Source organism: Scyliorhinus canicula, chromosome 2, assembly GCF_902713615.1.
Source record: "Scyliorhinus canicula chromosome 2, sScyCan1.1, whole genome shotgun sequence".
Taxonomy (NCBI): Eukaryota; Metazoa; Chordata; class Chondrichthyes; order Carcharhiniformes; family Scyliorhinidae; genus Scyliorhinus; species Scyliorhinus canicula.
In genome coordinates, this window is record NC_052147.1 from 198,003,376 (window position 1) to 198,019,612 (window position 16,237).

Here is a 16,237-nt window from a genome sequence, read left to right on the forward strand (position 1 = left end):
GGATCGATTGATCCATGCCCAAATCTCTGACTCCGTCAAGGGTGGCAAAGGCGGACTTCCGGTGGCGGCGATGTCCGAGTGAGCCGCACATTCGGTGGGCTCTCACTCCGGCCGGCTGGAACAGCTGTTTCCCCGCGATAGCGGGACTACGGAGGCGGCAGAAAGGCTGCCTGGAACAGAGGAGGAGAGCGGGCTGCAGAGGATGTAAGTGTGGAGGCCAGCAGGTGAGGAAGAAGGAGAGAGAGAGAGAAGGAGGAAGCTGACCTGCAGGTTAAGATGGCGGACCCACGGACCTTCCTTCCTCCAGGACAAAGGGAAAAAGAAAAAGTTTGGAGTTGCTGAGGAGGGACAGCTTGGACCCACTTCAGATGCCCAAGAGGTAAAATTGAAGGAGCTGGGCGAAGGAAAGCGGCAGCGGAGGCGCTGAGGAGCGGGCTGCGGCATATGGAACAGCGGGATTCCAGAAAGCAGAAGAAGAAGGAGAAAAAGGGACAGAGACAAGGACCGGAAGAAAATTACCTGGGACCTAAGATGGCGGACACACGGAACCCGGACTCAGCAATCCAGCTGGCGCTGGATAACATGCTCCAGGTAATGAAGTCCAGTTTTGAAGCGCTGAAGCGGGACAGCTTGGACCCAATCCAGAAAGCGGTGGATCAGCTGAACCAGAGGCTGGACGCCCAGGATGTTAAAGTTAAGGAGCTGGGAGAAGCGGTGGAGGAGCAGGCGGATGCGCAAACGGTTGCAGCGCTAGAAGTGGACGGCCTGAAAGAGCGGCAGAGAAGACTGCTGGACAGAGTGGAGGAGCTGGAGAATAGAGTCCGCAGGAACAATCTGAGGATGGTCGGCCTCCCGGAGGGGGCGGAGGGAGCTGATGCTGCAGCGTTTGTAGCAGACCTGCTGAAGCAGCTGATGGGGGCCGAAGCCTTTCCGCGACCGCTGGAGCTGGAGGGGGCACACAGGGTGCAGGCAAGGCAGGGGCGGCTGGGCGGACCCCCCCGCCCGATGGTGATTAGGTTCCACAGGTTCGTGGACAAGGAGCGGGTGCTGCAGTGGGCAAAGAGCGCCAGGAGCAGCACGTGGAATAACAGTGTGCTCCGCATCTATCAGGACCTAAGCCAGGAGGTGGCTCGGCGGCGAGCAGCCTTTAAGAATGTCAAGGAGGTGCTGTTCAAGAAGCACGTGAAGTTTGGTCTGCTGTTCCCAGCTCGGCTATGGGTCACGCACCAGGGTCAACACCACTACTTTTCCGAGCCCGAAGAAGCGATGGATTTTGTGAGGGACCTGGGGATGGCCCCGAAAGGAGGCCCTAAGGACACGAGTTAGGGCCCGAGGATTTCTGTGGGGAGGAACGCCGAATGTGCCTGGACTGCTGCTCAATGGTTTGCTGGGCCAATGGGGCCAAACGGAACATTTGAGACTCTTTCCTTTGTTCATGGACATTTATGTGCTTTTTCTCTTTTTTCTATGTTTTTTCCCTTTTTTTTTTCCTGTTTGGGCTTTTTGTGCAGCTCGCGGAAGACACTGGAGCCGGCTTGCCCCAGTGGGTGGGGAGGAGGGCGGGGAAACAAGGGGAATGGGACAGGAAGGCGCCGGAGTGTTGAGTCACCGGGCTAGCAGATTGGCTAGTCAAGGAAGTCAGATGGGGGGGAAAGCTATAGCCAGTAGATGGCAGGGGTGGGGGTATCGGGGGATGGGGTTAGGGGAGGGGGGGGTTGTTCTGCTGACGGGAGAGGGACTTGAAATAGGCACTGGAAAGGAGGTCGAGGGTGGAGGCAGCTATAGGGCGGGCCAGGAAGGGCGCGACGCACGGGTCAGGGGCCGGCCCGAGAAAGGCTATGGCTGACCGGCGGGGTGGGGGGGGTGGGATGTGCCCCCCGACCAGGCTGATCACCTGGAACGTCAAGGGACTGAATGGGCCGGTTAAGAGGGCGCGGGTGTTCGCGCACTTGCGGGCCCTGAGGGCGGACGTAATTATGTTGCAGGAGACACATCTGAAAGTGTCAGACCAGACCAGGCTAAGGAAGGGCTGGATTAGCCAGGTCTTCCACTCGGACTTGGACTCGAAGTCCAGAGGGGTGGCAATCATGATCAACAAGCGTGTGCAATTTGAGGCAGAGGGCATATCCGCAGACAGGGGGGGCAGATACCTGATGGTACGGGGCAGGCTGGAGGGGAGAAGAGTGGTGCTGGTGAATATATATGCCCCGAACTGGGATGACGTGGACTTCATTAAAAGAGTGCTGGGGAAGATCCCGGACTTGGATTCTCGCAGGCTAATAATGGGAGGGGACTTTAACATGGTCCTTGACCCGACTTTGGATCGGTCGTGTCCCAGAACGGGTAGGCTCTCAGCAATGGCAAGGGAGCTGAAAGGGTTTATGGAGCAAATGGGGGCAGTGGACCCCTGGAGGGAGGGACAGCCAACAGGAAGGGGCTACTCGTTCTACTCGCACGTCCACAAAGTATATTCCAGGATAGATTTCTTTGTGTTAAGCAGGGACTGTAGGGGGGAGGTAAAGAACACGGAATACTCAGCAATTACCATTTCAGACCATGCCCCGCATTGGGTGGACCTGCAGTTCGGGGGAGCGAGCTATCAACGCCCGCAATGGAGGCTAGATGTGGGACTGCTGTCGGAGGAGGGGATCTGCGAGAGGCTTCGGAAATGTATAAAAAATTACCTGCAGGTGAATGACACTGGGGAGGTCTCAGCGGCGACCGTGTGGGAGGCGCTAAAGGCAGTAGTGCGGGGGGAGCTGATTTCAATTGGGGCCCATAGAGCCAAGGCAGACCGGGCAGAGATGGATAGATTGGTCAGGGAAATGGGCCGGATAGATGAAGAGCACGCGGAGTCCCCGGGGGAGGTTTTACTCAGGGAAAGGCAGAGGCTACAGGCGGAACTGGGGGCACTATCCACGAGCAGGGCCGTGGAACAGCTTAGGAAGGCGAGGGGAGTGGTGTACGAGTATGGGGAAAAGGCTAGCAGACTGTTAGCGCAGCAACTTAGGAGGAGGGAGGCGGCCAGGGAAATAGGTAGAGTGAGGGACGAGGGGGGGCACAAAGTGGAGGATCCGGCAGAATTGAATAGGGTATTCCGGGACTTCTATCGTAAGCTGTATACTTCGGAGCCGCCAAAAGAACCGGAGGGGATGAAAAGGTTTCTGGATGGGTTAACATTCCCAACAGTTGGGGGGGGGCGAGTGGAAGAGCTGGGGGCCCCGATTAGAGTAGAGGAGGTATTGGGGGGCCTAAAGGCCATGCAGTCGGGGAAGTCCCCGGGGCCGGATGGATACCCAGTAGAGTTTTATAGGAAGTTCTCTGAGCTGGTGGGCCCGGTCTTGGCGAGGGTTTTCAATGAGGCAAGGGACAGAGGGACCCTGCCGCCGACGATGTCACAAGCCACCATATCTCTGATATTAAAGCGGGGTAAAGACCCGGAGGTGTGCGGGTCCTACAGGCCAATCTCCCTGATTAATGTAGATGCCAAGCTCCTGGCAAAGGTACTGGCGGGTAGAATGGAGGACTGTGTACCGGAGGTGATTGGGGAGGATCAAACGGGGTTCGTGAAAGGTAGGCAGCTGGCGGCCAATCTGAGGAGATTGCTCAATGTGATAATGATGCCCCCGGCGGGTAGAGAGGTGGAGGTAGTGGTGGCTATGGACGCCGAGAAGGCCTTTGACCGGGTGGAGTGGGAATATCTATGGGAGGTGCTCGGACGGTTTGGGTTCGGGGAGGGATTGGTGGATTGGATCAAATTATTATATCAGGCCCCGAGGGCCAGCGTCAGGACCAACAGAGAAGTGTCGGAGTACTTTAGGTTGTACCGAGGGACCAGGCAGGGCTGCCCGCTCTCCCCGCTGCTGTTTGCGCTGGCCATAGAGCCGCTGGCGATTGCGCTGAGAGCCGCAGAGGGTTGGAAGGGGATGGTGAGGGGCGGGGTGGAACATAGGGTTTCTCTTTATGCAGACGACCTGCTCCTGTACGTGTCGGACCCAGTGGCCGGGATGTGAACTATACTGGGAATGCTGAGGGAGTTCGGCCAGTTCTCAGGATACAAATTAAATACGGTCAAGAGTGAAATGTTTGTGGTACAGGCAAGGGGCCAGGAGAACAGATTGAGAGGGCTACCGTTTAGGCTGGTTGAGGAAAATTTCCGGTATTTGGGAATCCAGGTGGCATGAGACTGGGGCAGGCTGCACAAGTTAAAGTTGGCCAGGGTGGTGGAGCAAATGAAGGGAGAGTTTCGGAGATGGGATGCACTCCCGCTGTCGCTGGCAGGGAGGGTGCAGACTGTAAAGATGACAATCCTCCCTCGATTTTTGTTTATTTTTCAGTGCCTCCCGATCTTTATCCCACAGTCCTTCTTCAAAAGAGTTAACGGGCTGATCATGAGCTTTGTCTGGGCGGGAAAGTCTCCGCGGGTGAAGAAGGCGATGTTGGAGAGGAACCGCAGCGAGGGAGGGCTGGCGTTGCCGAGTCTGGTCAATTATTACTGGGCGGCCAACATCGCTATGATAAGGAAGTGGATGGTGGGTACGGGGTCTATTTGGGAGCGAGTGGAGGCGGCTTCGTGCAGGGGCTCCAGTTTGGAAGCCCTGGTCACGGCTCCTCTACCGCTGCCGCCGGCCAAGTACACCACCAGCCCGGTAGTGGTGGCGACCCTGCGGATATGGGGCCAGTGGAGGAGGCATGTGGGGGAGATGGGGGCGTCTGTCTGGGCGCCAATCTGCGACAACCATCGGTTTGCCCCCGGCAGTATGGATGGGGGGTTCCGAGTATGGCGGCGAGCAGGGGCGGGAAGGGTGGGTGATATGTTCCTGGAAGGGAGCTTCGCGAGTTTGAGGAGCTTGGAGGAGAAATTTGGGTTGGTAGGGGGAAATGATTTTAGATACCTACAGCTGCGGGACTTTGTTCGTAGACAGGTCCCATCTTTCCCGCGCCTCCCGCCAATGGGGATCCTAGACAGAATAGTCTCTGGGAGGGACGAAGGGGAGGGTAGAGTCTCAGGTATTTATAAGGTGCTCATGAGGGAGGAAGGGTCCCAGACAGAGGAACTGAAACTTAAATGGGAGGAGGAGCTAGGCGGGGAAATGGAGGATGGGCTGTGGGCAGAGGCCCTGAGTAGGGTAAACTCGACCGCGACATGTGCAAGGCTCGGGCTGATCCAATTTAAGGTCGTTCACCGGGCCCATATGACGGTGGCTCGGATGACCAAATTTTTCGGGATAGAGGACAAATGCGCTAGGTGCGCGGGAGGACCAGCGAACCATGTGCACATGTTTTGGGCATGCCCTGAGCTGAGGGGGTACTGGGAGGGATTTGCGGGGGTCATGTCCCAGGTGCTAAAAACAAGGGTGGTGATGAGTCCAGGGGTGGCAATTTTTGGGGTTTCGGAAGACCCGGGCGTCCAGGGGGAGAAAGCGGCCGATGTGCTGGCCTTTGCTTCCCTGATAGCCCGGCGACGAATATTATTGGCGTGGAGGGACTCAAAGCCCCCGAAGACTGAGTGGTGGCTTGCGGACATGTCAAGTTTCCTGGGGATGGAAAAAATTAAGTTCGCCTTGAGGGGATCTGTGCAGGGGTTCACCCGGAGGTGGCAACCATTTATTGACTTCTTTGCGGGAGAGTGAGCGTCAGCAGGGGGGTGGGGGGAGGGGGGGGGGGGGGGTAGAGTAGAGTAGGAGGGAAAATATGGCGGGTAGTACGGGTGGGAGGGGAGCGGGCTTGTGCAATACGGTATGATGGAAGTATTGAAAGTACGTGGATGCTTGCACATTTTTGCCTTTTTTGCTTCCTTTCTGATGATGTCTGTAACTGTTTATAAAGCCAAAAACTAACTCAATAAAATTGTTTATTAAAAAAAAAAGGGTGGCAAAGGCGTCGTTGGTTTACGAAGGTTTTTCTTTATTCCTCCCATGTCCATCAGGAGTACTCACATATTGATTTTTTTGTGGTAGATCGGTTTCTCCTTCCTTCGATGGAGAAGGTGAGTTACTCAGCGATTACGTTTTAGACCATGTCCCACATTTTGTGGATTTGGCACTAGTGTCTGGTCCCTTCTAACGTCCACCATGGTAATCTGATACAGCATTGTTAGCGGACAAAATATTTTGCAAACGGATGTCCACCGCCATTGGGGAATATATTAACTTTAATAAAAGTGAGCTTATCTCGCCTTCGACATTGTGAGAAACCCTTACGGTGGCTATCAGGGGGAGATCATTTCTTACAAAGTGCACATGGAAAGGACAGAGAGTGGAGCAGCAGAGGCTGGTAGACTCCATCCTTGATGTGAACTCCATCCTTGAGACAGCTTCGAGGAGATTGTGCAGATAAGGGACTCGTGTGGCAGTCTGGTTTCAGCCCTGCTTAGGGTCAATACGGCTTTTGAAGCATTTTGACAGTATCGCCATAGATCAGAACCTCTGGTAGAGATTTTGGCAATACATTTTTTGGCAGGGAGTGTCAGGAAGAGTTGTAATCCCTGTTGGGCCTGTAGGAATTCGGGAATGTACTAGTTGATGCAGACAGGTAAAGTTCCTGGCTCTGATGACTTCCCCTTGAATTTTATAAGAAGTTTGAGGAAGAATTTATCCCTCTAATTTTAGATATATTTAATGACTCCCTGTCCCAGGGTTCATTGCCCGGTTATACTTGCCTCTATTTCCCTGATCCTTAATAAAGACAAGAACCCCACAGAAACTGGGTCGTATTGACCCATTTTGATTTTGAACACGGATGCCAAGTTATTTGCAAAAGTGTTGGCACTGCGGTCAGAGTCCTGCCTCCCAGAGGTTATCTCGAAAGACTAGACAAGCACCATCAAAAGTCGGATATTGTCGGCCAATATAAATTGGCTATTAAATGTTGTCCTCTCCACCTCCAGTATCCGAACTGGAGATGATTATTTTCCTGGACGCGGAAAAGGCCTTTGACAGGGTGAAGTGGGGATATCTCTGGGATTCTTGGGCGGTTAGATGTAATTTTAAATTTAGAGTACGTAATTATTTTTTTCCAATTAAAGGGCAATTTAGCATGGCCAATCCACATAACCCGCACATCTTTTGGACTGTGGAGGTGAAATCCACGCAGACATGCGAAGAATGTACAAACGCCATACGGACAGTGACCCAGGACCGGGATCAAACCCGGGTGGTTGGATTTGTGCAGAAATCTATATCATGGATCTATTTACTGTATAGGGCTGCCACTGCTAGTGTTTGCACAAATGTTTTGAATCAGGCCACTTTCCACAAATAGGGCGACGTGATAGGGACGTCCATTCTTTTATCTCCTATTTGCTTTAGCAAAGAACAGCTTGCCATAGTGCAGAGGTCTTACAGCAAGTGGATGGGGATAAATCAGGAAGAGGTGGAGCATATGGTGTCCTTCATTTGGGTGGGTAAGAACCCAATGATCTGTAAGGAGTTCCTCCAGAGACATAAACAGTCAGGAAGTTTAGCTTTACCCAATTTATTATTTTAATATTGGACTACCAATATTGAGAAGTACTAGGGTGGTTTAGTGATCAGAGTTCCATATTGGGGCAAAAGGAGGCACATTCTTGTAAGGGTTCTAGCCTCAGTAATGTCATTGTTGCCATTCTCTCCGGATAGATTTTCCTCAAATCCAGTAGTGGTGTCCACCTTGAGGACCTGGAAGCAGTTCAGACAGCATTTTCATTTTAAACCTACCTCCATGTCTTTGCTGGCCCCTATCTGCAGTAATCACCTAGTTTTGCCAACGGATTTAGGCTCGACGTTTAGATCATGGAAGGGTAAGGGTTTGGAGATTTGTTTGGGGAGGGAAGGTTTGCCAGCTAAGGTGCTGTCACAAAAATTTCAACTCCCTGGTTCCAACCTGTTTAGATATTTTCAAATCCATGATTTTTCATGCAAGACATGCCTCTCTTTTCCCTTGGCACCACCATCCTCCCTAATGAAGAGAATTTAGTCTTCGGTCGGGTCTGGTGGGGGGAGCATTTTGTGTATTTACGGCTAGATCCCATCAGCGGAGTCAGCTCTGTTGGATGAGGTAAAGGGGAAATGGGAAGGTGAATTGGGTCCTATTCTGGATGAGGTGGTGTGGAGAGTGGCTTTTCGCAGGGTCAACTCCACATCCTCTTGCTCTCAACTTATTCTGATCCAGTTCAAGATGGTGCACAGGGCTCATTTGACGAAGGCGAGGATGATTGGTTTTTTTTCTCTGCTGTGGAGGACAAGTGTTAGCATTGTTCTTGGGAGCCAGCCAACCACAATCACATGTTCTGGTCTTGTCCCAAGTTAGTGAGCTTCTGGGTCTCTTTCTTCAGCACTGTGTCAGAGATCCTTAATGTTGATCTGGGGCCATTTTCGGGGTATCACACTCACCGGTGCTGCAGATGGGCAGAAGGCGGATGTCCTCGCCTTTGCCTCGTTAATAGCCCGGAGACGAGTTCTGTTTGGGTGGAGATCTTCTGTTGCGCCCAGTGCCTTGGTTTGGTTGGGTGACCATGTCATTCTTACATTTGGAGACGGTCAAGAGGGTCGGTAGAAGTGTTCGACCCAAGATGACAGCCATTCATTTCCTTTTTAAAGAGCTAATCACTGTTAGTTGTTATGGGATTTAGTTTAATGTTGGGGGTGAAGTTAATTGGGGTACTTGATTGTTTATGGTGTTCTTTCGCATTATAACTTGAATTAACTGTTTCATATTTTGTTTATAATGAAAAATTATCAATAAAATATTTAAAAAGAAACAATAATCTTTCTTACAGACCAAGTAAAATCAGAGAAAATAAACCAAACTTCCAATGTATAAAAGCAAATCACTGTGAATGCTGAAAACTTGAAAGAGGTTCTGGTATATGGGTAAAATCCTTATAACACCTTAATATGCCGAGTTTAGCAAAAGACACACTATGCATTATAATTTGTCATTAGGGTTACACTTTCTTGTGTAAAATGGAACCCTGAATACTTTCAGCAGGTATATGGCTCTACAGTCACTGGTTGTCCTATAAAACCTTGCCCAACTAGCTGCCATCATGTGTGGGCATCAGACTTGTCTTTGGGCACCAATGATACATGAAGACACAGGATCTGTATCGCCATCTCATTTCAAGACAGCTAGTAAGTTAATGAAGCATGCAAATTGCTCACACTTCTGAGTGGCGTTAGAATCAAACGTTCAGCTCTTTGTGCACAAAGAAACTACTACAGGAGCAGCAACAAATCCAGATACCAAGCCTGAACCACAGAATTAAATGACTCTTCCAGTCTCAGGAGTTGTTTGGAAGCAGGTGTCACAGATTCTTCCTCTTTATAAACTGTTCATCCAAAACTATTGCATTTTGCCAAAACATGATTATCACATAATGGCAAAGCAAGTTCAGACTCCACTAGATCAGAATTTTCATTTTTTCTTTTTAAAACATCAAAAAATGCTGCTTCAGTATAAAACAGCAGCTATTTTTTTTCCTTGAAATGTCTTGCGTGTTATCAAACATCAACGTACATATTTGATGAACAGATGAGTGTACTTGGGTCTGGTCAACTCAAGATGCGCAAAGAGATTACGACAAAATTAAGTTTCTTAGCCATTTACTATCCAGTTTGGAATCCTTTGCAGTTTAAAGTAACACATGGTTAAATTCGACAACAGAAATGACAGTAAATAATTCTGCTCCATTCTTATGAAAACAATCTAGAGATTAAAGTGTAGAAAAAATGCTTTCCCTCGTGTATTTTTGCTTTCATTTGTGTATTTTGCATGGCATACTTCTAAACACTAATTAATCACCAACTCTCCAGCCAAACAACACTGCAGCAAGGACTACCACAGCTCAAAGGCCACAGTGATCACCACTGTTTTTGTTAAATCACATATGCACTGCAAAAATCAATGTCTTCAGGTCATGCTCTAAAGGGATTAGGCGACAACACTGTCTGTTCTCAGTTGAGGAAAATGGTTGTCAAACACAATTTTCTGTCGGAAATCATTTGTCACACCAGCTCGAAAACAAAATTCTGCAGGATTTCAACTTCATCCTCACAGATGATGGGAAGACAGAGTTATTCTTCCAAAGCTGCAAAGATAATTTCAATATATTTTTCTGCTATTATAGTACACAAAACATTGTTTCAAACATTTAGGGTCAGGTTTTGCAACACAGTTTAAAGATCAAAGCCATGAACTGGGTGGCACTTTAACTACGATACCATGCAGTAATGAATGCTGTGATACAAGTCTGAACCCTGATTATTTATGCAGCAAGTTTCAGACAGCATCCATGCCATTTGCGGAGAGGAAGGAGAAAGTCAAAAGCAGAGCCCACCTCTTTCCAAGTCAATTTCTCATGCTTTCTGATGAGGGAAAGTTAAAATATAATCATACTGGGAACAAGGCTTGAAGTCCTGTACCCAATTGTAATGAGTTTGAGTCAGTTATTTTTGGTGAAATTGTGGAAACTTTATTGGAGAAGGAAATTTGCAACTCTTAGAACCATAGAATCCCTACAGTGCATAAGGAGGCCATTCGGCCTGTCAAGTCTTCACCTATCCTCTGAAAGAGCACCCTACCCAAGCCCACTCCCCTGCCCTAGCCCCATAACCCTGTAAACCCAATCTAACCTTTGGCCAAATAATGGTCAAATGGAGAAAGATTTGGTTAAAGTAGTAGGTTTTGAAGACCACCTTAAAGGAGGCAAGCAAGGTTGAGAGCTCAATTGGTGTAGGGAAAGAATTCCAGAACTTTAGGGTCCACAGTAACTGGACGCAAGGCAACCAATGGTAGAGGGGCAATTTAGCATGGTCAATCCACCTAACTGCACACCTTTGGACTTGTCATCTTGTTGTCAGTTTAATAAATGTTCTATTATCTAAAAATAATTTTAAACTAAAGTTATCCTCGAGTATCACTGCAGCATTATCTTCCTGAAAATTCAAATGCTTGTTCTTTTGGTTGAAAGATTACATAAAGCTGCTACTTCACTGCAAACATACACCAGCTGCGAAGACTGGGGAGATTACGTTGCTTCGAATCAGACATGTTTACAATGTTCAGACATGACTGAACCAGTACTACTAAATGATGGACAATGTGGGGCTTTGTAAAGATTGTAATGCATTGAATTAAAACAGAAAGTGGTCAAGTATATATTGCTATTGAGAATACTCGATCCATTAAATCATTGCAAAATGTGAGGATATTGTTGAAGCCCAACATTTAGCTGTGAAGTATTATTTGCACTGGAAAATACTGGAAATGTATTATTTTGAGAATATCTGTAGGCATGTCTGAAATGCTGGGACTCAGATATAGGAGCTTAACCCTCCAAGCACTGCCGATGACTTCATTCATCCGCAGGCCAACAATTTTGTATGCAGCAGCAAGGGATTGCATAAATTACATCAAAACCAGTATATTTGTGATGTAATTGTGCTTATCTTCATAATCTTGGCTTATCATTTGTGGAAAATTGATTTCTATCCAACGAAACCATTATTTAAAAATACATTACTCTTAACTTAGCATAGGAAAATAGATATGAAATTTGGCATGTAAATTGCTAAGCATTGCCAAATGCAAAAGAAAATTCTTACCTTCTGCCTGTAAATTCACCTTGCCCCTTCTTATTAAATGTAAATTTGGAGTCATTATATCCCCATCCATTCCATTTCAGGATCTCCTGCCTTAAAATAAAGGAATCACTTTAATAAGCAAAAATTTAAATATTCGAAATGTCATGAAACTAATTAGCTTAGTATTTTAGTATTTAAAACCTATGTCAGTGCCTCTGCGGATCACACATAGTTCAGCATCCAGCTTATGTGTGGTGTACTGAAAGCAACAAAAATACAACTTGAGCAGAAGTTTAAAACTGATTAACTCAACAACTGGTAGTTATATTATACCTTTAATGGATTGCAACATCCCACAACACTTCACAGGAGAATTATAAAAGTAATACCAAGCCACATAATGGTCAAATGGCGAAAGATTTGGTTAAAGTAGTAGGTTTTATAGACCACCTTAAAAGGCGGCAAGCAAGGTTGAGAGCTCAATAGGCGTAGGGAGCAAATTCCAGAACTTTAGGGTTTACAGTAACTGAACTCAAGGCCACTAATGGTAGAGCAATTATAACCAGGGATGCTCAAGAACCAGAATTAAAGGACAAATAAGGAAGGAGTGAAGTTGTAGGTGGATTTCAAAACAAGGATGAGGATTGTAAAATTAAGACATTGCTTGACTGGGGCCAATGTAGGTCAGTGAATACAGAAATTATAAGAAGAAACAGGCAGCAGAATTTTGACATTAGGCTTACCCCTGATAGAATGTAGAAAACAAGCCAGGAATGTTTTGGAAAGTTAAGAGATAGTAATGACGTGAGTAAGGGTTTCAATAGCAGATGAGCTGAGGCAGGGGAACACTCAGATGTTATGGAGGTAGGAATAGACAGCCATGGAGATGCCACAAATATGTGATTGGAAGCTCATTCCCAGGTCAAATGTGACATCAAAGTGGTGAATATATTGGCTCCATATCAAACCTTCCAGCAACAGGGATGGAATCGGCATCCAGGGAATAAAGCTCGGAGCAGAGATTAAAACAATATCGTAAGTATACAACTTAAGCTAACAATTTAAGGTTGTGCAACATTGCCGACATCGAGTCAAAATGGTTCAAATTGCTTCCCACAACTAATCACTACTCATTTATCGGAAAAGTTCCTTCCATTGGGTTAACTTTGAAAGTTCTCATTTTAATTGGAAGAAATTTATGCTCATCCTGTACTGACCGTCAGATAAGCAATCTGATAAGTTAGCAACAGCGGAGTAGAGAAAGGTGTTTTTTTTTTTTAAATAAGCTTTTGTGGGATGTGGGCGTCACTAGCAAGGCCAACATTTGTTCCCCACCCTAATTGCCCTTTAAGAGTCAATTACATTGCTGTGAGTCTGGAGTCACATGCAGACTATACCAGGCCAGGATGGCATATTTCCTTCCCTGATGGGACACTAAATCAGGTGATTTTTCAAAAAATGGTGAGCAAAGATAATTAATGGTCACGAATGATATGTATATTGACTGGGATGTAAAGAGTTAACAAGTTAATGATAACGCTTCTTACCACTAGAGGGAACCAGAGAACAGTTTTATACATATATATATATATATATCTCTCAAGTGACTTGGGCATTCTGGGAGTTAGGGGAAGGTTGTGAAGAAGGAGTGAGAAGAGTGTCAGGCATAGAGAGCAGTCTTGAGAAAGTCTGCTAGTTAGAGATAGCATAGTTTAATATAGAAACCTTCTACTTCAGGAATGTGAACGAAACTTAGTTAGTAGTGTAAATCAATTTATAGTTTTGTTTGTTAACAAAGCTTTGAATTCTTGATCCAACACTACGCCATCCAGGTAAAGCAAAATAGAGAACACAACGGTCACCATTACAAAGACTAGCTTTCCATTCCAGAATGTAAATTCCACCAGCTGCAATGAACAATTGAACTCATGTCCCCAGGGCCTGGGTCTCTGGATTGCTGGTTCAGTGGCATTTACCACTACACCAGCATCTCCCAAGATCGAGCTGGGTGTCATCAGCGTACATGTGGAAACTTATGCTTGCTTTCGGATGATATGGTTAAGAGGAAGCCTATTGTTGAGAAGTCCAAAGATAAATCCTTGGTGGACACTAGAGGCAACAACTCAGATTAATACATTTAGTTTGTGATGGTCAAGAAAAAAGTAATTGTAAAATTAATTATAATTGCAGGTGGAAAAATCAAATTCTCAGTCCTATTGATAGGATTGCACAGTTACAAAATGAGGAAAGCTAGGTTTAACTTTGATTTGATTTATTGACGCATGTACTGAAGGAGAGCGAAAAGTATTTTTCAACATAGTAGACAGAGAAGCATAATCGACAGAGTGCATTGACAAATGGTACATCGACAAACAGTGACTGGTTACAGTGCAGAATAAGGGGCCAAACCAAGCAAATACATGAGCAAGAGCAACATAGGGTATCATGAATAGTGTTCTTACAGGGAATAAATCAGTCTGAGGGAGATTCGCTCAGGAGTCTTGTAGCTGTGGGGAAGAAGCTGTTCCCAGGTCTGGATGTGCAGGTCTTCAGACTTCTGTACCTTCTGCCTGATAGAAGGGTCTGGAAGAAGGCAATGCCTGGGTGTGAGGGGTCTCTGATAATGCTGTCTGCCTTCCTGAGGCAGCGAGAAGTGTAGGCAGAATCAATGTGAGGGTGGCAAGCTTGTGTGATGCATTGGGCTGAGTTCACCACACACTGCAGTTTCTTGCAATATCTTGGGCCGAGCAGTTGCCATATCAAGCTGTGATGCAGCCAGATAGGATGCTCTCTATCACAAATCTGTAGAGGTTTGTGAGAGTCGATGCAAACATGCCAAATTTCTTTAGCTTCTGAAGGAAGTAGAGACGTTGTTGGGCTTTCTTGGTTGTTGCATCTACGCGAGTGGGCCAGGACAGACTGTTGGTGATGGTGACCCCCAGGAACTTAAAGCTATCGACCATCTCCACTTCGGAGCCATTGATGCAGACTTGGTGGGGTTGTGCTACATTTCCTGAAGTCGATGATCAGTTCCTTGGTCTTTCCAACAGTTAGAGAGAGGTTTTTTCTGGCACACCATGCAACCAAGTGATCTTTCTCCCTTCTATAGTCTGATTCATCGGGGACTTCTGGTGTGCATCATGAAGTGAGTGAGCACACAGAGGCAGCTCCTGCCTAAGGTTGCAGAAAAGAGCTCTTTTTTGGGCAGCACGGGTTGGAATTTCGATGAAAAGGCGTGGGTGAATGTTCAAGGAGTATTTTCCCCCAGGAATAGGATGTTTCTTGGTTATCAGACCCTCAGAAACAGTGCAAGATTTGTCTGAACAGCAACAAACAAAAGCCTCTGCAAGCATGCTAGCGGGGGAAGGGCCAGTTTATAGGTCTCAAGCTGACCTGAGGGCCTTTATGAAAGCTGAATTCTAGCAGCAGAGGGAAGAACTGTGAAAAGATCTCACCAAGGCCATTGAAGAAGCGGAGACGGACTTCCGGTAGCGGTGATGCGGAGCTAAGCCGCCCGTTCAGTGGCTCCCACTATTTTCGGACTTTGGGGCTCTTTTAAGGGCTTGTAGTGGTGCTGTTTGGAATTTTCCCCGTGTGGGAACACTCCTCAGATTCTCCACCGGTGGATGGCCTGGACTAGGAGTGGAACGGTCAGAAAACCGGCTTTGCAGTTGCGGCTAAGCCGCACCGCAGCTCCCGCTACTTAAGGACTTTTGGGCCGATTTGAGGGCCCCAAACGGCGCTGTCTCGACGAATCCCGGTGGGGGAAGGTGTCTAGAGGAGCATTCCCCATAATTTATGGTGCTCACCCGGAGTGGGGCAAAGGAAAAGGCTGCAGCAGCTCCACAAGAAAAGCGGGGGAAGAAGGACAAAATGGCGGCCGGCGGAACACCCGAGGACTGGTGGAAGTGGGCGCAGGAGCAGCAAGCTGCTCTTCTGCGCTGTTTTGCGGGGCTGAAGGCTGAGTTGCTGGACTCACTGAATGCGACTATAGTCTGATTCATCGTTGTTTGAGAAAAGACCCACCACAGCTCTTACCTCTGAGGCTGTAATAGTCGGTATGGGTGTGTCCAGGGCTGTTGAGGCTGATGTGTTGGCATAGAACTTGTTCAGTTCATCAGGGAGGGATGCTCCAGCCGCAGAGATTCCGCCTGGCCTTGCTCTGTAGCCTGTGATCTCATGTAAGCCCTGCCATAGACGCCGTGGGTTTGTGTCATTGGCCTGGGACTCCAGTTTGATGCTTGCATATACACTACAGTAGAATATAAAAGCTTTCCAAACAGTATTTGGGTTTTTATTGAAAGTAAATTCACATTGTCTGAATAAAAACTAAATTCAAAAAAAAGAAAATCTACATCAGATTTTATTATGGGGATACTTCAGATAGAGTCTAGTAGCCCCCTCACAGGAGAGAAAGAAAAGATGTCACAGAAAAAAAAAGTTTTGTAGATAAAGCAATGTATTTTTCTTTGAAAAAGGAAACCACTTAGACAGCATGTTATTTTTCATTCATGTTCTAACAAACACAATTTAATCTGGTCGCCACACTACCAGAAGGATGTGGAGGTTTTAGAGAGGATGCAGAAGAGATTTACCAGGATGGTGCCTGGTATGGAGGGCATTAGCTATGAGGAGAGGATGAATAAACTCAGTTTGTTCTCACTGGAACGATA

The 16,237-nt window shown here is 47.3% G+C and overlaps 1 protein-coding gene across 1 annotated transcript in view; it reads right to left on the reverse strand.

Moving 5' to 3' along the window:
• Nucleotides 1–16,237, reverse strand: part of agps (alkylglycerone phosphate synthase) — a 213,311-nt gene that overhangs the window by 151,277 nt on the left and 45,797 nt on the right. The window contains exon 2 of the mRNA XM_038789318.1: nucleotides 11,586–11,675. Coding sequence (XP_038645246.1) covers nucleotides 11,586–11,675 — 90 coding nt within the window. The remainder of the gene's footprint in view (nucleotides 1–11,585; nucleotides 11,676–16,237) is intronic.